This window comes from Mirounga angustirostris, unplaced genomic scaffold (assembly GCF_029215605.1).
Source record: "Mirounga angustirostris isolate CCGP_5_RB_7025 unplaced genomic scaffold, mMirAng1.0.hap1 SCAF_13, whole genome shotgun sequence".
Lineage (NCBI taxonomy): Eukaryota > Metazoa > Chordata > Mammalia > Carnivora > Phocidae > Mirounga > Mirounga angustirostris.
The window spans coordinates 64,971,700-64,995,166 of record NW_026991721.1 but is presented as its reverse complement, the minus strand read 5'-3'; the positions used below and the strand labels follow the sequence as shown (position 1 = coordinate 64,995,166).

Genomic DNA, 23,467 nt, shown 5'->3' with positions numbered 1-23,467 from the left:
CACGTGCTGCCACAGGAGCTGCCTCTGTGAGCAGGGCTTCTCCAGAACACCACACAGGACCTATTTCCCAGCAAACTAGCTGGCCAGAGACCATTTGGTTTCAATTAACAGTAACACACTCCTGCGAACCTAAGGGGGTGGAAAGATAGGGTAACATGGGTTCATTATAAGGCCAAGGGGTCTATCAGAAGACCCTGAATCAAGAACAGCAGCCCGTCCACAGGGGAAATGGAAAACTATCCACAAATTAGACTTTTCCCAAGGTCTCTCATCTCCTGCCCTGCACAAATGCTCTGTTCTTTTCTCTGCAAAGTAGTCTTATTCCATGCCTCTCTCTACTCACGAGTCAACCATCTCCCCAATGAGAGTTTCCCTGAACTATAATGTGAACATCAAAGACAAGCTAGGATTCGGCACCTGGGTGGCTCAGTTGGTTAAACGACTGCCTTTGGCTCAGGTCATGATCCTGGAGTCCTGGGATCGAGTCCCACATTGGGCTTCCTGCTCAGCAGGGAGTTTGCTTCTCCCTCTGACCCTCCCACCGTCATGCTCTCTCTTTCAAATAATAAGATCTTTAAAAAAAAAAAAAAAAAATACAAGCTAGGATTGCCATCCCCATTCCAAAATATTCAGGAGACAGTTTAACTCAGCTTGGGTGAGATGTCCCCCCCCTTGATCCAAACATGAGAGAGGAGGTGGGCAAGCTGGCCTAACTGTAGAGGATATCTACCTGCCTGGCACAATTATAAAAAATAACGATACAAATGATAGCTGAATGAACTCTGACCTTTGTTAAAGCCACAAGGTTTTCCAAAGGAACCATCTTGTCTTCTTATCCTCACTCCAAGGAAGCACAGCTGTATAGCCAGATCCTCAAATAACAGATAAATGTCTTTTCTGTAGCTTGCTTGTTGGTTGCTTGGGTCGAGGAAAAAAGCATTTTGTTGTTATCAAATGGAAATTTATTTCTGGTTCTTCCTTTTCTCTTCAGAGGAAGGTTCTCGGCAGGAATCTTACCTGGAAACAGGCAAGTCAACCTGGCCAATACACGAATACCCCCTTGAGATCATGGAGGCAAAGGTGGGAGAGAGACACAGCCATTGCCAGGGCACACAGAACACACATACACAGAACGGAAGCTTTCTGGGGCAAACGTATTAAAAGTAATTTTCCACAGGAAGAGACAGTTCGGTGTAAAGCGGTTCGGTGTAATGGTTAAAGCAAGGCTCAGTCCTTCCTCACAAAAGCCACTGGGTGTTTCATAAAGTAGCCCCAAAGAGTCCATCAGTCGGGGTCTATTTCACCTAGGGCAACAAACACATTCCTCACAGATCACAGGCTGCTCTGTGTGGTTGCTAATAAGATAATCTGTTACAGGAGGCTTACAAATCCATTTACATTGATTTTAATTAATGAATCAATCCCTGGCCTTGAACAACTTGGTCCAGAGAAGGTAAGCAATCCAGCTTTGGTCTGTACTCCCAGCCTGAAATCTACATTAACAAGAAGTTAACTCTCAGATCAAAGAAGGACAAATAAAAATAATTGGGTTTGTATGTCTCACAACATAAGGAAAAATCTCTTCCAAGTTTAGACAGTAACTCTTCACACGTCAATACGAGGAATATATTTTCCGTGATTTCCTAACAAACTCGCCTAGGACTAAGGGTCTTGTTTTGCTTTGTTTTGTTTTACAAGCCCGAAATCTGGAAAACCCAAGTCTGATATCATGACTCTCAGTCAAACCTCTAAAATCAAAATAAGCCTAACTTTCTCAACAGCTTATCCGAACCTTTCAGTCTAGACTGAGGTTGAACAGAGAATTACCCAAACACAAAATACAAATGACAAGAAAGAACAAAGTGGCACTCACCAGCCTATCTGTGCTCTGAATCAGCCAGGCTTCATTAAAAAGGCAGGCAAACTTTTGCATTTGCTTTTATTTTATCCTTTACAAAGGCTGAAATAGAATTGGACCTTCCTGAGTCATTGCCAACTATGAATTGGAAACAAACTCAATTTAAAAGACAGCGTCCGTATATGACTGCTCATCACTTCACCTTTCCTCCTTCTTTTTCCTTATCTCTTTCACAGGGTTTGCCTACCCACTCTATTTTTAGACTTCTATCAGAACTTCCAATGACTCCATATATACTCAATGGGGAAAAAAAAGTCCACGTTCAGTCCCGTTTTCTCACAGCCAGCTAACACCAATTAGCGTAGGAAAAGAACAGAGGAGTGGATAAATGAAAATGCATCACACTCGATTTTAATTTTTTTTTCCAAGATCGAAAAAATCCATAATTCCACAAGCAAAGCATAAAGCAGCAGTGAGCAGCGGCCCCACGGGGAGAGACACCAACCTGCGTCTGCTCGGATGGAGGAACATAGACAAATTGGAGTCTGCTCATAAAAGAGGAGCTACTCAAGTTGCAGTAGACCCACTACATTGGGAGATAAGCACTTCATGTTTCTCCCTTACTTTTTCGAGTGTTTAACAAAATAGTTATCAAGCTGATTTTGAAGTCAGTAAGACTGGCCTGAAACGCTGCAAAAGGAATACAAAAGGGGGAAAAAAAAAAAAAAAGACCCTGTTTATAAGGAAGTAAACTGCAAGAAAGAGCAAGAGACAAGCCAGAACTCGGGTGGGCTGGCATGGGTGTGTTCTCTCCTCTCCTTTCTTTCTCTCTCTCTCTCTTTCCCTCTCTCGCTCTCATTCTCTCCCCTCCCTCCCTTCACCCTCCCTCTCTCTTAACGGAGAGAACAAAAGAAGTTGATACTTCAGCTGTACATATGGACTCCAGAGCTTTCTGCCTCATGTCTGCTTCCATGCCCACAAGTTTGAGGATTCACTGGAACATTAAAGCTCCCTGCAACATTCGCCTTGCGTTTGCTGGGGCATTTCGAGGGACCCGGCCCGCGCCTTCCCGGGCGGAGTGTGCAGAGCTGCACGGCCGAGCAGGGTATGCCAACGCAGCCTCACATTCAGGTCAAGACCACAAATTATAAACAGTTTCAGTAAATTGACTCGAGTGCCTTTGTTCCTCAGACATACATCTTCCTACCGCTTACAGAGGCAGGCAGCAGAACCTAACCACTGATGTGACTACAGCCAGGACCGGGAAAGGAAGTTATTGAAGCCTGGATTTCCTGCTTTTGCTTGTAGCCAAGAACTATGAGGCTTGTAGTGGTTTCAGGAACTGACTCATCTAATGATTCATGGAGAAGATACTGCTTTTAATACGTTTCTGACCCTAAGACGCAGGGACTTCAAAACCAACCTGAACTCATGCTTCACTCTTATTTGCAAACGAATATTCACAGCAAAATAAAAAACAGGAGGACAATGGTTAATAAAATCGAACATCACGCCAATGGCAGGAAAGTGGTATGTGGACACCCCATTGGAAGCCGTGATCAAACGCCTAGTCTGTGGGCTGTGACTTGACAGCATTCAAACTTCCCAAAAGTGGGTAACAGGTGGGATAAGGTTTATTTTTAGATGTCACTCCCCTCGATGTAAAAATAGATTTAGCACAGCAATATTTTAATTCAGGCGCATCTGGGGTTGTGACTCGAAATACCCAAGATGTGAAGAAGCCTGTAGGTCTAGATTTAACTGTGAGAGCTGCAAACCAGAGAGAGTTCAGGGTTAGCTGACCAATGAGTAATGGGTAATAAAGGACTCCTAGTGGAACTCATTCTCTTAAATCACCCTCTGCAGAACACTGCAGTTCAGGACTTCCACCGTCCTCTGCCTCTGAACATTATTCTCTTCGTTCCACCACACACATGCACACATGCATGCACAAGTGGACGAATGGGGGCGGACACATGCACGTGCACACACACACACACACCCAGTATTGAAGAGCAAAGCTCTCTAAAAGTACCGAGTCAGGAGCTGGCACCTCTGGCTGCTTCCCACGAGGTCCCCACAGATTCGTTCATCATTGAGAAGTCCCACGAGGGACCAGTTTTTTCAATCCTCCCCTACCCACCAATCCTTGGGTTTCCCTTTCTCCCCAGTGGAGGGCATCAAACACAGAACCAGCTTCAGGGATAGCTTTCAAAGTGTTTACGGGTTTCAACACCAGCCCAGCACACAGAGGGAAAAGGAAAACAACAATGTAGGCTGGGTGGGGGTGGGGGGTGGAGGAAACAGTGAGAACAGTTGACCAGGCGAGGCCAAAGTGCAGGACTGCTCGGCGGGGCTCCTCCAGCAGATTTACTGACATGACGTCAGTGGCTCCAGCCCAGCTTTTTCTTTGGTAGCTTTTTACCACTTGCCTCCTGAAGCCTCCACTATGTCAGGGAGCCACAGGACCACAATGAAAATTCCCTTTGCGAAACCGGGTTTACCTCGGGGCACAGAGGCCAGCCTGCCTGTGAATTACAGGGCTCCTTGCCCTCTCTCTGGGCCCATGGAGGAAAGGGGAGGGGATGAACCCCTACAATGCTATGCTTTGCTTTAATACAGAGGAACCATTAAATGAAGCTCATTGCCTTAAAAAAAAAAAAAAAATGAAAATAAAACGCAGGGAGGGCGGGTAGTTAGTTACTAAGTGAGTATCCAAAATTTCACAGGCCAGGATGCTGGTTAATTTCTCAGGATGTCATGAATGATGATAATTTCAGGACTCGTGGCTCATTCTGCTGTGAGGCTAGGTTGGCTGGATTGTGAATGCACGTGGCTTTGTTTCATCAACAAACAAAAATGTATTAATTACTGAAGCTGAAACTCCAGGCCTGAATGGACCCTCTGAGAAGAGCATTATAGCTTCTTCTCCTTAAGATGAGCTTTTAATTTTTTTTTAATTTTTACTTTTTCCTTAAGTGCATATTCCTTGATGAACCGACATGGGTATCAAAACAATTTCCAAGAAACAAAGATAGGAATTACTAAAAATAAGTCTGACAGCAGACCTGTTAAAGAAAAAAGCACTCACTTGGGGCGCCTGGGTGGCTCAGTCGTTGAGCGTCTGCCTTCGGCTCAGGTCATGATCCCAGGGTCCTGGGATCGAGCCCCACATCGGGCTCCCTGTTTGGCGGGAAGCCTGCTTCTCCCTCTCCCACTCCTCCTGCTTGTGTTCCCTCTCTCGCTGTCTCTCTCTCTCTCTGTCAAATAAATACAATTTTTAAAAAAAGAAAGAAAGAAAAAAGCACTCATTTTAGGCTTAGAGGCTTACTATGGTGTTCCCACAACAGCACCATACTTGCTGTGTTCTAAGGACTCCACTGCATAAATCTGCCTAAAACCACAAAGCTTTAACGTTGTTTTTTTTGCTTATAAAAATAATGTATTAGTGATAAATTCTTTAAATGACTGAGAGATTAAATATATTCTATTTTAAACACTTCAAGAGAGGAAGGTACAAAACTTAATTCAAGGAGTATTTACTCAAACAGATGTGTGTAAATGACCCCAACCATCTCATCAAAATATAGCTTGCAGTCTGAACGGCTCAGAGAGGTAATAACAGGAATTTTTCACCTTCTGGTTATTTAAACAAGGAGCAGAACAAACTACTGGGTAGACACGACCAATGGGCATTGACTTAAGTCTTCTGTAAAGCTGAAATTAATGTGAGCTTTGGCCTTCATGATGAGTGTCAAACCATGAACTGTCCCTGGGGAATTCTTTGGTTTGGCCTTTTTTCTTAGGGGAGAAAAGGACAAGATGACAAGCAAGGGCATGGAAGTGACGACTAAGAGCCAAAGGAGCCAACATGAGACAGGTGCACAAGGAAAGGATTTACCATGGCCCAACAAGTTGACCTGGAAGGTGGGATCCATTTCTGAACAAGTGGCGGGGGGGGGGTGGGGGGGGCGGGAAGCAGAGACCTAAGCACTCACACTGTAGCCTTGAAATACCATTTTCCACTACAAGGAACCAAAAACCCAGCAGAAATGGTTCATTCTAAGTCAAGAATACACAGGAAGAGAATGGATAGCAGGCAGCTACCAAAAACTATCTGGGTCACATCAAAAGGACAAAGGAGCCCACTAAAGAATCTCCTCATGGCCAAAGATGGTACAATTTGAGTATCAATAAGAGGAACTATAATGTAGTCAAAAGCATCCAATAATTTAAAATCTATGATTGCATAATGATACTCAAACAAAAAACAAAACCAGAAACCTGCCTCTCCTGTACAAACCATACACCAGGTTAACCAAATAACTGATAAGAGAACATTTCTCTCTGTAAGAGTCTACTAGCTACTAAATGAAAGAACCAGAGAACTGAAATATTACCAGTTTACAAAGCCCATATGAAATAACAGATACGGGCAGAGATCATAAACCAATGGCTGTCAATATCACAAAGAGAAAGACAACTGCACGTTATGATTACGTACCTCTTGTGGAACTACTGGTTATGAAATATTCCTCTCAAAAAAAAAAAAAAAAAAAAACCCACAAACAAAAACATTAAACCTGAACCAGATTGAGCTTGTAGATCTAAATTCCCATTTATGGGAATTACAGAGGACAGTGGAACATGATACATGGCACCCTGAGGATGTTGGCTGCAAAATCCAGAATGAGGAGAACTCGAGAGAGACCCAGTGAGGCTTTTATAACAAACCAACTGCAAGGGAAAAATAAAGGAGGGAAGAGTGATCTCTAAAGAGTTTTAAGAAACACAGTAACCAAAAAGAACCAATTTTGTCCAGACCCGAATTTAAACAAACCCAACCATGGGAAAACACTGTCAAGACAATCAAGGAAATTTGAACAGTGACTTTTATAGATATTTTATAATAAGGAATTATTATTAAAATGTGATGATATTACAGTTAGTATTTTTTTAAAGAGTCATAGTTTTTAAGCACTTACTGGAAACTTTACAGATGAAATGGTATGACATCTGGGATTGCTTCAGAACAAAACTCCAGTGGGAGAGGAGCCAGGGGTTTAGAAGAAACAAGAATGGCCAGGAGTTGATGACTGTTGCTAAGTTATGATGGGACACGGGAGGGTCACTGCCCTCTATTGTACTGAATTTTTCCATAATAAAAATTCTGAAAAATCTGAAATAAAATATAACATACTTTTCTTGTCCCCCTCCCTCACACAGAAAGATACTAGAGGAAGAGGTACTTGGCATTCTAATTTTAGCTACTCGGTGAGCGTGATCACCCAGAGATGGTGACCACCTAGTGATGGTGACGTATGGGACACTACCTTCTCTGCCAGGCACTGTACTACTATGTCCATTTTATAGGTAAGGAAACTGAGATTCGAAGATTAAAGAGGTTGCCCAAGGTCAAAGAGATAAGTAGAAGAAATGTGTGTAATTCTACAAGTTCACAAACATGAGAATGAGAATGCGTTGTTTTTTCAAAATAGTAACAACTCTTGAGAGTGCTGATAACTCTAAGCCAAAAGATTCGATGCTCTCCAGTGTTAAAGGCCGCAGAATTGAGAAGTGGTGCTTTTCTTGACCATTTTTGGTGAAGCTCAGGGAACTGCAGGGGCAGTCTAAGATCTCACAGTGATAAGAGCAGAGGATAAAAGAGGAAAAGTCCAGGCCACATGCATGTGTGTATATGCGTGTCTTGTGTGTAAAAATGTGAAAGCAAAAGGGAAATTGTCTGAAGAGAGAAAAACAACAGAACAGGAAATCCAGCAAGAGTGGAAGCTGGGAAAAAGCTTAAAACTAAACCCAATAGAGGAAGATGGAAAAGCAAATAAATGAGCTCCCGTCAGACGGGGCCATTCTGGCTGGGACAAAGCCCTCAGAAACTTGGGGCGGGGCGGGGGGGACTGGAGGCAGAGGAAGCAGGGGACTACGGAACAGAACCGGTTGGGGGAGACAACATGGCTCACTGCGGGCCATTCACTGTATTTCATCATATTTCACTTTATCATATTATTATTTTATTTTTCAGATGAGGAAACGGAATCATTTACTTGAGATCACATGCCCAGTAAAAGCAGGACTGGAGCTGGAACCAGGGGCTGATGTCAAAGCCAGGCTTTTCGGCTCCTTTGCTAAATATACCAAATGCTACAGAGAACTGTACGAAGTTAGGCAAGACCAAAATGGCCAATAGCAGAAGTACCCGAAAGGCACAGGGAAAGGTAAGAAGGGAGCAAACCAGCAGACTGGGAAGGAGGGAAAGACAAGAGCACAAGTCCCAGAAACTGGCCATCAGTGGCCCCAACTTGCCCTTTTGGACCAGAGCCACCAGAACCAGGTGAACAGGAGGAAAAGAGTATCAACCAGCCCAATCTCTCTCTCACTAAACCAGCCAAGATGTCAAAGATGGGTAGCAATCCCATTAGCAATCCCATTTTGAAGACCCTAATGTCTTTTTTGGAGGCCTGATTATTAAGGGCTCTGAGCAAGCCCATTAACCTTTTCTCCCCTCAGCCCCCTCCACTGCCCACCGCGTTTCACAGCCTAAGGCATATTTTCCACCGGGTCACCTGCGGTCACCTGGGCAAGGAAGGGAAGGAATTCATCCCATCTTCCCAGGTTTCCAAGCACCCCCACTATCAAGGAGTGAAGTCAAGGTCATTTGCCTAAATCCTACCCCCAGCATGAGGCCATTTCCGTATCTAGGCCTTCAGGTGGAAGGTGGGGGGGAGCTAAGTTATTCTGACAGTCTGCCAACAGAGCACATTCCAAAGAAAACCAAAAAAAGAAAAACCAGAGAAACTGGCAGGTCCAGTCCCAGGCTGGGGACACCCCCCCCCCCCCAATATGGATCATCAACCCAGGTTTCCAAACCACACCAGCCTCACCTCCACACACACACAATACACACATACATAAAGGAGTTCGGATCAATCCAGCCCCCAGGAGCCTTACCCTCCCATTTTTAATGACCAGTATACCCAGTCTGAGAGGGGAGGGGTACTGGGTCCCCACAGTCTTTAGAGGACTGAAAACAAGGGGGGCAGTGGTAACTCTTGCGCCTTCTCAAGAAAACAAAACGAAGGTGAGACAATCCCCTGATGAAAAGCTTGACTGGGTCATGCCCAATTTTTTAGGACCTTAGCCACATGTTTATTTTGAAGAGAGAGTAAAACAGGACACCAAGAACACAAAACAAAGTTATTGTGTACTTTACCGTTTCTGCACAAATACACCAAGTGAGGGGAAGTCGACCTCTGTTTCAGTGTTATAATCTATCTCAACTCCAATCAAATGCCCTAATAATAAAACCTGACAGGTGACTTAATATGCAATCTTTTTGGCCTGGCAGCCGTGAAGCCCCCGACCTAGGAACTGGCTTCAAACGCTGCCCCTATGATGCGTTACCCTGGCTGTGTGACCTTGGGCGGGGTACTAAACCTCTCCAAGCTTCCCTTCCTCCAACTACAAATGGAGCTCTTAGGTTTAGATGAGGTAATGCGCAAGAATGGGCTTAAGACAGAACCTGGCCAGTCTCCCTTACTTACCAAATTCTCCAGAGTGGCCCGGGGATGGGTGCAACCAGAAGTTCCAGAGGGGACTCAGCGGTACTGCGCCTTCTCCCCAACCCCTGCCTTTGGGAGGGGAGTGGGGGGCTGGGGATGGAATGATTCAGATCAAGATAAGGACGCAGTTCTCCAGGACCTTTCTGCCTAGGCTCTCACATCTTATCGCTTTAATCTAAAGCTCAGCTCAAAAGCTGGCTGGGGGAAGGTGGCCCAGCATCATCTTCCCAGAGGAAAACAAAAGATTTTCATGTGACTTGCCTGCCCAGGGGCACAGGGAGGGCTAACGGCAGGGGCTGTCCAACCAAGCCTTCCCTTCTACACAGCTGCCAAGTGGAGGGACCAAGACCCTGGGACCCTGGCCTGTGGAGGACCCTCAAAATTGCCTTCTCCCTAGGAAAGGCCCCAACAAGGAAACAGTTCTCCAAGCTCAACAGCAAAGGCCAGACCTGAAAGACACCACAGTGCACTGAACACCTGCCCCAGTTACTGCCTAAAGCACATGATAAAATAACTAAACAATGGTGTCAAAACAACCACCTGGAACTGAGCAGTGTTGTTACAATTACTTTTGGTTTTAGGCAAAGTACTAAAATTCCTTAAATTCCATTCTACTTTCCCTGCCTTATAGATTTAGGAACGTCATAGGACATGATCCCACAGTCTCTGAAAGAACAAAGAGAAGCAAGCCTGAAACCTAAGAATGTCAAGAGCACTGAGACCACAAGTCCTAAAAATATAATCTGAAATCCCCGAATTTCACACAATACAAACCTTTCAGAATTCCACTGGGAAAAACTTCTCAATTAAATTTTGCTAGTCTAAAAGGAAATGAACCAATGCTGAATCATTCCTATGAATGGACACTTTTTTTAAATACATTATGAACTGATCTGCAGAACAGCACAGGGTTTGAAGCAATTTGGTTAAAAGTAGCACAGGTCTAGAGGAAAAAGCTCCTCTACTGTACCTCTGCTCTCAGAAACAGCCTGGGACACGCCTTCCAGAATAATGCTGTCAGGAGCTCAAGCCCCAGCCACAAAGACCTCCTGCCCAAAGATTTTCCCTCCATTCTGCCTAATTAAAGGAGGTCATCCAGTTTCCTCAAGAGTTTCCTAATAGTAGAATGACTGACTGCATAGTTTACCGTCCAAACCAGGGCATTGCAGAGGAAAAGGGGGTGTTATTAAGCTACTGCTCAGAGACAAGGAGCAGGACTGTACCAGACAAGCACATACACAGCCCCAGGGAATGGAAGAGGACAACCCTTTACAAAATACCAATGGATAAAAACTGCCACAAACAGTTATTATGAGGAAGACAGGGAGCATCTGGGAGACACAGGAGCAAGCCCAAGTTACAATGAAGAAAAAACTGGGCAGAGCAGAAGCTGAAACTTGGGGTATAAATTGACCTGACTCCGGGTTCTTTTCTTCCCCATCTTAAGTCAATTTACAAAGCAGATTCAATACTTGACTTGCGGCCCCAGGTGCCTTCCGGGTCTCTCTACTGCCTGATCTCCCAGTCTTTCCTTGTTGGTATTTACTGAGGTCTTGGGTGGCTTAAGCATAAGCCACACGAGCAGTTAACATAGTCAGCATTTATCATTAAGGACCAAGTCATTCCGCATTATTGAAATCACTCTTTCTAAAGTCTTCCACCTTAGGTACTTCTAATGGATACCTGTAGGCCCCTCACTAAAACCAATATACAAGCAGAAATGTAAACTTGTATTAGGACATCCATCACTCTGCATATCAACCTTAGTCATCTGACCAGCAAAACAAATGTACACATGGGGGGGGGGGGGAGTCATGCCAACGTTGTTCAGCGTGATAACTGGATTCAGGGCTCTATTGATTCTATGAGATATAAATCACATACCACAAAATCTACCCTTTAAAATGATATAATTCAGTCGCTTTTAGCAGAGTCACAGGTTGTGAATTGTTTTTAAACGTGCCTCTCTCCACTCCTCAACGCTCAGCCTGCCTGCCTCCAAAAGCCTCTATCCCTCCCACCAAGTCCACTCATCTCTCTTAGAAATCTTCCATTTTAATTCTTAATTTAAAGGCTAGGAAACCAGATTCACTCACACACAGTTCCATGTAACCTGGTTAAGAGACAACAGAGAAGTCCGTAAAATGCAAGTGGTCCCCAGCCCAGGCCCCCACAGAGCAATCTTACCTGCTCAGACCAGTCCCTGGGAGTGGCCCCAGCCGAAAAGCGTGGAGACAATGACACACCCTGCTCAAGTGTAGCTGACCAGCTTTGGGCAGAGACTCTGAAAACCCAGGTGACAACCCACCAGCTTCCAGAAGACATCCAGCTCATCTGACCAAGGAGTACCTGGGTACGAACCCAAAGAGACACTCATCTTGGATTAACTAACATCCTCTTTAATATGCAAACACACTGGCAAAAGGATGGATGGGCTGCCATTCACACAAGCGTGAATCATTATTTGAAATATATTTCAGGTCCACAGAAAGGAGTCTAATACAAGGTGCAAAGATTTCATTTCAGAGCTTGGAGCACTGAGATGAAGAGGATGGCCTGGGGTCTAGCAGCGGTCAGACCTGTAGCTGTAGCCTACTGAGCTGACTCTTATCTAACTAAACTTTCCCACAACCCTTCAGAGTAGGTAGCATCAGCTCCATCTTCCAGATGTGGAAACTGAGAGCAGAGAAGTTAAGCAGCCTGCTCCCAAATAGGTATTAAAAAGTGTACTTGGGTGGGGGTGCTTGCTGACTCAGTGGTTACAGCATGCACTCTTGATCACAGGGTCCTGAGTTCAAGTTCCACACTGAGTGTGGGGCCTACTCTAAAAAATAAATAAAATAAAATACTAAACAAAGTTTAAAAAAAAAAGTGCAGAGGCACCTGGGTGGCTCAGTTAGGCGTCCACCTCTTGATCTCAGCTCAGGTCTTGATCTCAGGGTTGTGAGTTCAAGCCCTGCATTGGACTCCATGGTGGGAAAGGAGTCTACTTTAAAAAATAATTTAAAAAAAAAAAAAGTGCAATGGGGACAGCAAAAGTAGGGGAGAGGTACCTCTCTGTCTCTTATTCCCTCACACCTGAAGCTTGACCCAACTTCAAAACTCCAGGGACGATTCCTCAATGGTCTCCCCGGCAGATGCAGGGCCCCAAGCACAGTTTCTCTATGAAAAGATGAGTTCCATACAATCTCAAAGTTAGGAGTGTGGCTTCCAAGCAAGAATCTAAGAGGGGCGCTTGAGTGGCTATCTGTTAAGTGTCTGCCTTTGGCTCAGGTCAGGATCTCAGGGGTACTGGGATCAAGCCCCACATCAGGCTTCCTGCTCAGGGGGGAGTCTGCTTCCCCCTCTGCCTCTCCCCCCAGCATGTCCTCACTCTCTCTCTCTCAAATAAATAAAATCTTAAAAAAAAAAGGAATCTAAGGAAGAGGTTTCTTTTCAGGTGGACAAAGGTGCAAGCATTTCTATTTAATTCATACTACCACTTGGCAAGGAATAACCTCACATATTTACTGATGGGTTTCCTCCATCACTTATTAATAGAAGAAGTATGGTTCAAAGCAATTAATGGTCTCAGACTTCATGGGATACCTCGGCCACTCATGAATTTGAATCCATTTGTCTGAGACCTGAAGCCCAGCTCTTCTAAGTAACTCTGCCTCAGCTTGGGATGCCCCTCAAGAGTCACTGTCCAGGCTGACCTGGCAGGAAATCTGTGAAGACCTAGCATTCAAGATAACATCTGAAATTGCTATTTACTGGGGTACCTGGGTGGCTCAGTCGGTTAAGCGTCTGCCTTTGGCTTAGGTCATGATCCCAAACCCTGGGATCATGCCCAGCATGGGGTTCCTTGCTCAGCAGGGAGCCTGCTTCTCCCTCTCCCCCTCCTCCCCACCTGTTCTCTCTCTCTGAGACAAATAAATCAATCTTAAAAAAAAAAAAAAAAGGAAATTGCTATTTCCTGAGCATGTATTACATGTCAGGCATACAGGAGGCATTCTACTGAAATTCAGAGATTAGGATACCAAGGCTCAGATGGCAATTTGTCCAAGGCCACAGAACCAGAAAGCGGCTGAGCCAAAGTCCAACTAAGGCATGTCCTACTCCAAACCTGGGTTTTTTAAACTAATTATCCTGCCTTTTTCCAAACCAGAATCAGGAAACTTCCCACTCCCCTTGTCAACCAGTTCCCTCCGCTTCTTTCAATTAATTGCTCATAGCTGAGTTTCGGATCTATAGGTTCAGATCTAGAGGAGCTCATGACCGGCAGCAATAAACCTTTTCTATCGCTGTTTGAGGGTTGAGGTCACTACTCTGGAGAGTATTTCAAGGGGGTCATTTGTTTCTTAACGACTTAGTTCCACACTACTTCCAAAATGGCATCTGGCAGAAAAATAAATAAAAAATAAACGCTTTCCCTTCAAGACCCAACTCCAACATCACTTTCTCTAAAAGTTTTCCTCAGTGCCTACCACTGAGCAACACGGCTGCTAGGCTATTATCAAGAGCACTTAGACAACGGAGTTATTTTCCCTTTATTCTGATGTTTCACAAGGGAATTCATGCTCCTAGAAGCTACACCTGCTTAAAAAATAAAAGCCCCTTCCCAAACCACTCCCTCAAAACAACCCATCAATAATATAAAATCTCACAGATCCTTATGGACAGAGATGCAAACATGGTTCTTCAACATTTCATCAACTCTAACACGCCAACGGTTGTAAAATGCAACATGATTTTATTTCTAAAAAATACTGCTGTGAAAAAAACCATGGAGAATCCTGCCTTATCGCTCAAAAATCGAATTTCATACACATTGTAACTTTTTTAAGCATACGTCAATCTTGCACATAAAAAGGAAAATAATAAGCAAAATAAATTGGGTGCGATATACCTAAAACAACTTCTCAGAGAGAGATCAGCATCCATGCTTTTCCACACACTATCACCCTCGTGCCAAGAGCACTGATGGCATCAAGAGCATCCTCAGGAATGCCCCAGAGCGGGCTCCGGGATTCTCTTCCTCTCCTGCATCTCTTCCACAGGCTTTGAGGAGTGTGTGCAACCTCATGGCAGACCATGACCACCGCCTGGCCAGCCACGACTGCAGAACACGTCTCAACTTCAAATATATGAAAAGCTGCATCTTGGAACCCATGAAGTATCAAACATACAGCTTCCCCACTACATGGTGATGACCTCTTTACAGGCCCGTTTCCCTCGCCAAACTACAAACTTTGCAGGGGTGTTCACCGATCACCGTTCTTTGACCACCTTTGGCCGTTCACCAAATCCCTGGCACCCGGTAGTACCTGTAAATGTTTAAACATCCAGAGGCAAGTGGGAATTCTACACAAAACTGGGAGCATCTGGATTTCAAAGTGCCCAAGGTGGAAGAAGAGAGAAGAAAGGAATGAAAAGGCAAGTGTGGTTTAGCAGCAGCAGGCTCATCTCTTGGACGCTGTCAGGATCAGCCTCCCCATCCCCCGCACTCTGCTACATCAAGGGATACCACTCGAGGAGCTCTGTGAGCAGCCTCACTACCCAGAAAGTAAAACCACCTCTGCAAGCAACCAGACAAGAATTAGTCCCTTAAACCCCTTGCCGGCAAGCCTGACACACACCTCACCTCTATAATCACATCTGGAATCAACTGCTACACTCCCAAGGGGTAGCAGGTGATTGCCTAACAGGGGGAAGATGGTTTTGTTCATTGTATTGCTTTTCCTGCATAGAAAGGTGCAGCCTTATCTTTATACGGCTATATTTTTAAAACCAACCAAGTCCATCTTAGTGAATTCCATAAAGATTCGGTATTTGTTCACAAATACGGGGGAGAAAAATCCCATTCAGAGTTAGGAGGGATGGTCAAATTTAGACTGACTGGATCTGACGAAGTAGACTATCTAGAGCAAGGGTTCCCAACCAGAGGCGGACACCACTGTGGACCTCTTAAAAATACAGAAACTTTGCCCCCAGCCCAGCCCTCCTAAATCTGCAGGGGTAATGTCCAGGCTGTTGAAAGATCTGTGGAGGCCGCAGGGCACGTGCTCAGGGAGGAACGCTGGTGCGGCAGAGGCTCCCTGGGGCAGGCGTGGGAAGTAGCTGACCTGGATTTGAGGCAGAATCATCCTGAATTAGCCACGCAAAAGGATCTGTGTACAATGCATTACAAACCCAGAAGTCAAAATGTGGGAAAAGATGAGGGGCCTAGAAAGGTGAGCGAGAACATCCAGGGAGGGTGGGCTGGGAAGGGGGCAGCCGGTCTGATCCTGGCTTCTTCCCCCAGTGCCTGGCACGTATCAGGGACACAAGGATTTGCTGAATGAGATTCACACGGCTGATAAGCACATGGTGATGCACATCCTCAAATTTCCACAGAGCCACCTACTATGTGCAGAATCCCTGAGTCGGCTCCAGCAACTCGGGCAAGAGTCCCTCTGTCGGTTCCCCACTGGAAGCGTAATTTTCCTTCAGCTTCACTAGACACCTGAGTAGAAGTGTTCCGGAAGTATTTCCCTCTTTAACAATTCCTAGTCATAAAGGAAGCTGCTTCCTGCCTCCAAATCACAGGCCTCTTCTCCTGGTTTCCAGTTACATAGACATCAATCAATTTTACATTTTATGATTAAGGTAAAACTCAAAGGTGAAAGGAAATGAGGGAGGTTATTTTGAAAGAACAAAACTAGAAACCTTTTATCAAAATAAGAAAACAACAATATCGGCCTTCTCTCTCCAGTGTTTAAAACAAAGGCAGATTTTGAATTACGGGAATTTCTCAGCGCTGCCTACATAAAAAGTGCTATTAGGTAGCTTGTTTTCTGTTTCGCTCTCCATGGATATACTTGATGAGGTCTTCGAGTGTTCCAGATTTCAGGACGGGGCTGCCGTCCCCTCAGCTGACGGGGCTCTTTCTAACTCTAACCATCACGGTCTCCCAAAGGCTTTGAGATGAAAAGGCAGCCAGGGAGAAAGGGTTGAAAGAGATTCCACCAAAGGAAGCATCGCTCACAATGGTTTCAATGGTTTGCAATCAGTTAGCCCCCAGGACATCCCCAGCCACAGTGATGGGTGATCTGAAAATGAAGCATATCAAAATGCTATTGATAAGCTAAATTACCAGACAGCTTATCTGAGGCCCACATCCGCCATATGGTGCCCCAACTTCTGCCGCCTGTTGCGGCCACAACAATAGGCACGCCTACCCAGAGAGCACCGTCGGACAGAAACCCAGCAGCAGCGGCATGTGGGGTGGCTGCTGTGTTTACATTTTATTTTGTGCTATTAGCCTTGTGCCTCCCCCTATCCCGGGAGGGACTTAAAACACAACACACCTTCAACGTCAAAAATGTGCGTTACCCACAGGGCACAACGCATGCACGCGACGTGGGGGGGTGCGCGCGCGTCCAGGTATACAGCAGGTGAACAGAGAAAACCAGATGTCAGCTCCGCCAATGGAGCTGCCTGGTGGGGGAGGGCGAGTCAGGCCGGCTCCCAGCCAGAGCTGCGAGCAGACAATGCGCTTTTCTCCAAACACTCGGGCGGGCGGGCCTCGGGGAGTGGCTATTTAAAACACTTGGCTCCTTTTATTTCACCACCATGGAAGTGAATTCGGCTCTTAAGTGCCAGGGCAAATGAAGTCATTTGGTTTCTGCGGGCTCCCTTTGCATTTCAGCAGAAGTCAGACTGGACAAAGTCGGAAGGTCCAGCTGAAGTTGTTCTTTCTTCCAATTAAAATCCATTCCGCAGAGGATCTGGCGCCTGGGCTTAACTTTTTTTTTTCTTGGAAAAGGCACGGAGGTCATAGAAAATTTAAAGGACAGAAGACAGTGAATGAATGCTGCCAAAGACAACTCCTGTCACAGAATGCCATCAAGTCAAGATGTAAAGACAAATGAGGAGCTCTACCTTCTAAAGGCTTGGTTGGTAACCAAGATTAATGGTGGGTTTCGTTGTATGAATTCCTAAGATTTCTGCTACCCTCTAAAGAGGTTCCTATCTTTACAGAGATTATATCATTAATGGTAATAAAATATTTATTTAGTTTACAGTCTATTAGGGAAAAGACACTGGTTTTCAAAGAGAACTCAGCAACACAGAGCATCTGGTTGTGCAAAAATGTACAAGATGCAGGTTTGGATACAGTGCAAAGCAAAAACAAAAACAAAAAACAAAAAAAAGGACAGTCAATCTAACAATCAGATCTAGTTAACTATTATAAAAAGGCACTCATTTCACACACACACACCCCCCAATTACCAACACCTTAGCAGACAACATTCTTGGATGAACTTTTCAAATTTTCTTAAACATTCTCAGTTTAAAAAAAAAAAAACTCCTTTCAAGTTAAATTGAGATTGCACTTGAACTCCATCCAAGAGCGGAGCTGAACTGAATTATGATAATTAGAAAGCTGTGCCTATAAAAAAGCAGCGCAGTTCATGCATTTTTTTTAAAAGTTCATGCCAGAGAATATAAGTTCAATATGTTCTCACATAATTAACATTTCCCACCATTAGCAGCAGTTTTTCAGTTTATGTATCAGTAAAAACAACAGCACTCGTCATTGTTGTATATTCCCAGTCAATAGTGTTTCAGTCACTGTACACATACATCTAATCTGTCAGATGCCTAAAAGCAACCAGAATTCCCCACTGGAGATGATGGTGGTGCTTAACTTGTTCGTTAATAAGCTGCTTTTTTCTTTTAAACCCATTTTCCAATGCTGGGCCCTGTTCCTCAAACTAAAACTGCTTATGAAATCCTAGGACAGAGCCTTAAAAACTAATGTCAAAAAGAGCAGAAAATTACATCAGGATAGTAAATATTGATGGGGATAGTAAATATGGGGGCGTGGGAGGGGGTGGAGACAGGATACAGCCAAGATGGAGACTTCCCTTAGCTTGCCACAAAAGTAGAAAAGACAGCCTCTAAGATCCCCCTCCCCTTTCCAATCAGAAGAGAGACCAGTGGTTTCACAGTTAGCTAGGATTCCCAGACTATGGAAACTATTTTCTGAGAATCTTCCCAACCATGCAAAAAGCCAGTGGACAGAACTTAAGAGCTGAGTGGGACCCACCCTGTAAGAAATACCATCCTCAAAACCCACCCTTCAGGGCATCCCATTTGATTTCACTAAAATAAAAATACATATTCCAAAATTCTCTTATTCGGCACCACAAGGAAAGCTGAAGCTCTCTGAAGAGATGGCTGAATTTCAACTCTTAAGTTCCAATATGGGATAGGGTCAAAGAAGCTGATGATGAGAATCTATAACTCACAGGTTTGAAACAAAATAAAATTATACACAAAAATACCCCAGATATTTAGATCCAAATATTCTAGCATTCCACAAACTATCCCAGAAGAGGGAAGGCCCAAACTTCCAATCTTAGAAGTATGCAGTCATTACAAGACAAGGGGGACTAAGTCGGTATTTGTCAAAAAGCCCAACCCGGAAACATTAAGAGCTTAACATGGACCTGAATTACTTGACTTTATCACCTTTGTGAATGTGAAAGAATAAAATATATCACTGATATTGTTCAAACATGATTTGGGATCTAATTTAAATACCACAGCGTAATCTGTGGCGTCTACAGATAAAATGAGAAAAAGCACCAGGCAGCTATAAAAGATCATTCCAGCCATCCGTTAGTCCCCAATAGCCCAGCAGCAGAGCCCAAGTCTGTCAAAGGGCAGGAAGCTTACACTGTACTTTTTTTGCCGAGTTCAGAAGTAGGACTCTAGCACTTGCTGCAGTTCCAGGTTCTGAACTCTAAAGAGGAAGCTGCAGTCCGTGCACCCCTTGATCGACAGAAAGGTGGGCTCCAACTTCTTCGCAGTGCGTCAGAGGAAGCTGGACACTTGCTCTGGCCAGTAGTCCTCAGTCTTTGGAAAAAACAGACCTAAAAAGTTTGATCACTAAAGGGATCCAACCCCTAGGCACAGCTTTCACTCGGCAGCATTTTTATTCTTTCGCAATCTCTTTCTTGGAAACAAGACAACGTGCCTAAAATATGAGCTTGAAAGTGTTATCTACCGACTGTCTGCGCGTGAACACGGTCATCGTGCGGATGCTGGTTCCTACATGCAGTTATTTGCACCAACCTTTGGAGGGATAAAACACCACGATTTTCATTTGCAGGCACTATAATTATGCTCACAATTAACACGTAATAGTACAGGAGATTAGAGAAAAAAGTTAATCCCACAGATGCACAGACTCTGGTTTGACCACCATGTATGACAGATCGATCCGTTTCTAAAACAAGGAACCTTAAAAATATTGTTATGGCACAGCTCACTTCTTCAAAGGCCTAACTAACATTTGAGATCTACATTCTCCAACTGTTCCTGTTACATACTTTTCTACTGAAGATATAACAAATATGATCTAGAAACGGATGATACACTACAACTGTATTCTCAAATTTTCCCACTGAGAAATGCCCTCCTATACTTGATCTGCAGCGTCAGAATTCAAAATTGTTTCTAAATGACTGAAGCCCAAGCAGCGAAAACCCCAACACCCTTTTCCTTATGACTTGCTTGTCCTTGTTCTTAATAAAAGGGGACATTAGTCCCCAAAGTGAGTGTATGAATACATAATTCTTGCTGTATAAAGTAACAGAGAGGTAGAGGAAAAGGGGAAGGGAAGAAGCTGACTTCCCCCAGAGTGCCCCCCTACCCCGCTTCACCCCGCCCAAAACCTGCCCTTACATATAATTAGTTTGCTGCTGGGGCCTAGGCACACGTTGTACCACAATGCAAGGAAGCGCCTCTCGGCCTCTCCAGCCTCTCCGTGAGAAATTTGTTTCAATCCGGCTCAAACTAAACTAGGTTGCCCTCCCTCTTTAAATTAAGTATATGTCGTGGTGAGTCCTGGTTTATGTTTTGGGAAAAGGAAAAAAAAGGAAAAAAAAAAAACCACAACTCCAACAGTCCCTCAAGCATGTTCTCTGGATGGAGTTCTATTTGTTACTTGATGAAAGATCACTGAGAGGAGGAATCTATACAAAGATTCTTTCCTATATTTCTTCAAATCATACTGTCAAAGCAAAGTGTCACATTGGTTTTGTTTCAAAATTGTAATAAAAAAAAGAAAAGAAAGACTATTCTAATATTCCCCTAAAACTGCAGGCCAAATAATACTTATCATTAAAGTAAAAATAAAATGGGTCTACATTGGCACTTTTATACCATCAGCAAGAACCAGTAATGAATACAGCTTATCAGTTCATTTTTTTATGCCAACAACAAATAAAAGAATTACAAACTCTTTAAAATCTGAAACCTGAGAGCTCAACACCGAGTTGCACATACAAAGAAATACTAAACAAAAATATCTGTGACCATTTATGGAAATAACGAGATTAGAAAATTAAGCCTCCCCCCCCCCAAAAAAAAACAATCAACGATTCAAAACCTCGCTGTTGACAAGGTTCAACTAATCCATTTGTCTTTCCTGAGTCACTTTGTAATTAGTTCTACTATTTCCTTCTGAAGAGGAAAGATTCTTAACCAAAGTTGGGTCTAAGTCTGGCCCCAAAGATCCTTCTATTTACAAAAGGGCACAAGCCCAATAGTGAAAGGACGAAGCACTGGGCACAGCCTGAGATACGTTCCCCAACCACTGCCTCAGAGTACCCTGGCAGAGAAGCCCCACGCATGACACACCAGCAAAAGCCACTGCACACTGCAGAGAAAGGAGCCCACTGCCTGTTCTGACAATGCAGTCAGATCACATGCTCCTAAGGGATCCGTCTACTCAGGTAACCACCTGCATGCACCCAGCACACCACAAGCGATCAGACCACCAAAACTTCCACAAACACTCAAGGAGAAGGGTGGGGAGGAAGAAACATGTGGTTGCCCTGAACTGTTAAGTGTTCTCCTTTGCAGTATCTGTAGCATTTTAAATTTTCTTGTTTAACCATTTTGAAATGTGATAGGTTTTGCAGACCTTTCTGTCTCAGGACCTGGGCTCCCTCCAAGGCACTGTTTTAAAAAAAAAAAAAACAGGCCTTTTTACATTACCCGCTCCTGGAACATCATCTGTCTCTAAGTTTCCAGTGCTTACTGAGGTCAATTTTCATTTCTGCAAATCACAGGCAGCCACTTGCTTCTAAGAAGTTAACAAGCCTCCTGAGAAATGCTGGTGGCTGCTATTTCATTGTTTCATAAATATTTTTATACAGTGACACCATTCAACTTTAAATAAATCTTTAAAAAGAAAGACAATTAAAAAGCAAAGAAAATTATGATCTGGATTTTATTTATTTTCGTGGGAGGAGAATAAGGGAAGTGTGAGCCCTCCATTGTTTTCAACTCGTTTAAAATGTTGCTTCAGTTAAAAAAAAAAATATATATATATATATACACAAATGCATTTCAGAAAAAAGAAACTCATGGAAGTTGAACTTTCTTGAAAGCGGGCCTCTGGACTTTTGAAAACAGTGTTGCTGCTATGAACAAAGACTAGAAGTACACCCTGATTTTCTCCTCTCCTGGGGATCATTTCTCTTCCAATAAACAAACAAATCCCCCAGTATTTCCTACCGAAGGGAAGTTTTCCAGGGAGAGTCTCCTCCAGGGTTTGGTGGTAACTGCGACTCAGTCTTTTTTGGACACAATGTTTCTGCTGACTCCTGAAAATTTTCCACTTGAATGTGCAATGAAGCGGCGGCGGCGGCGGCAGCAACAGTCCTGGAGAAGCGGCAAAGGCGACCGTGCCTTCTTTCATCTTTGAGAAGGAGCGGACCCCCGCGGGCAGCACGAGTCGGCGCGGACCCCGGGCCGGCCTCGGGGGGCCCCGGCGCCTGGAGGGGGGGCGCGGGGGGGCGGCCGGCTGCGGGCTCCGAGGCGGCGCCGGCGGCTCTCCCCGCCCGCGCCCGCTCCGAACTTCTGACTTCCCCGAGCAAACCGTGAAAACTGCCCGAGGGTGTGAGGGTGTGTGCGTGTGCGCGCGGGCGGGCGGGCGCGGGGGGGCGCGGGGGGCGCGGCGCGGCCGGGCGCCTCCAGGGCCGCCGCCGGGGGCCGCCTGTTGCCGCGCGGGCTCCTCAGCGCGCGGCCCAACTTGGCGTCCCGGCAACTCGCGCGGCGGCGCCCGGCCGCTCACCTTGAGGGCGACGCGGGGGCCCCGGCCCCGGCCCTCCGCGGGCCCGCCCGCCGCACACAAAGCGGAGCCCGCAGAGAAAGAGCGGCCGGAGCCGAACGCGCCGCCGGCCCCCCGCCCCCGGCGCCCGTGCGCCGCCCGCGCCCAGCATCAGCCCCGCGCGCCAACTTACCTCGGCAAAGGGAGCCGCCGCAGCGCCCGGCGAGTCCGAGGCAAACTTCGGCGCCGCTTCCCCCGCCCGCAGCTCGGTGCCCGGCTCCCTCCCCGGCTCCCGGTCCCCGGGCCGGGCCACCCCACCCCTGCCTAGCACCGCTCCTGCCCCGGGGCCGGCTGGGCGCACTGGGCTGCTGCCCGCGGCTCCGGGCAAAGGCGGACGGGGTGGGGGGGTTTCACTGCATGGCCTGTCCCCGGACGCGGCCGCCCCGGGCCCGGGCCCCGCCGCGCGGACTGGCCCGCAGGGTGGAAGCGAGTCTGCAAAGTGCTTGGTGGGCGCCCGCGGCGGGCGGCGGGGCCGCGGCGGCGGCTGCAGAGGCTCGGCTCGGCTCGGGCGGCGCGGCGCGGCGCGAGCGATGCTAAGAATGTTCGGAATGAGGACAGGAATGAAATGAACGCCAGGACCGAACTCGCTCCGGAGGGGTGGGGCCTCGGTGACGTCATGCGGCCTGCCGCCCGGGGCCGGGGGCGGGGCCTGCCGCCGCCGGTGACGTCATGGGGCTTCGGGGCGGGCCGGCGCGGCCGACTCGCTGTTGGGGCGCGGGCTCCCCCCGCAGGGGCGGCGGGGCGGAGTCTCGCGCCCACGGGGGAGCGGGGCGCGCGCGGGAGCCGCCCTGCTCCCCCACCCCCCACCCCGCACCCCCGCCTCCCGGCGCGGGCTCGGGCTTTGTCCCGAGTAGGGCGGGGTGGCGGGCGGCTCCGAGG

General features: G+C 46.1%; 1 protein-coding gene across 8 annotated transcripts in view; it reads right to left on the bottom strand.

Annotated features, from left to right (window-relative positions):
- The window catches only part of TEAD1 (TEA domain transcription factor 1), a 255,110-nt gene extending 231,960 nt beyond the window's left edge, over positions 1-23,150 (bottom strand). For 4 of the 8 annotated variants that reach the window (XM_045894111.3, XM_045894112.3, XM_045894114.3 and 1 more), the window contains exon 1: positions 788-2,517. In XM_045894111.3, coding sequence (XP_045750067.1) covers positions 788-823 — 36 coding nt within the window. In that variant the 5' untranslated portion in view covers positions 824-2,517. Of the gene's footprint in view, positions 1-787; positions 2,520-21,993; positions 22,141-22,721 lie in introns of those variants that run through there. The other 4 variants (XM_045894116.3, XM_045894118.3, XM_045894121.3 and 1 more) reach the window with 3 other exon arrangements.
- Positions 23,151-23,467: the final 317 nt, after the last annotated feature.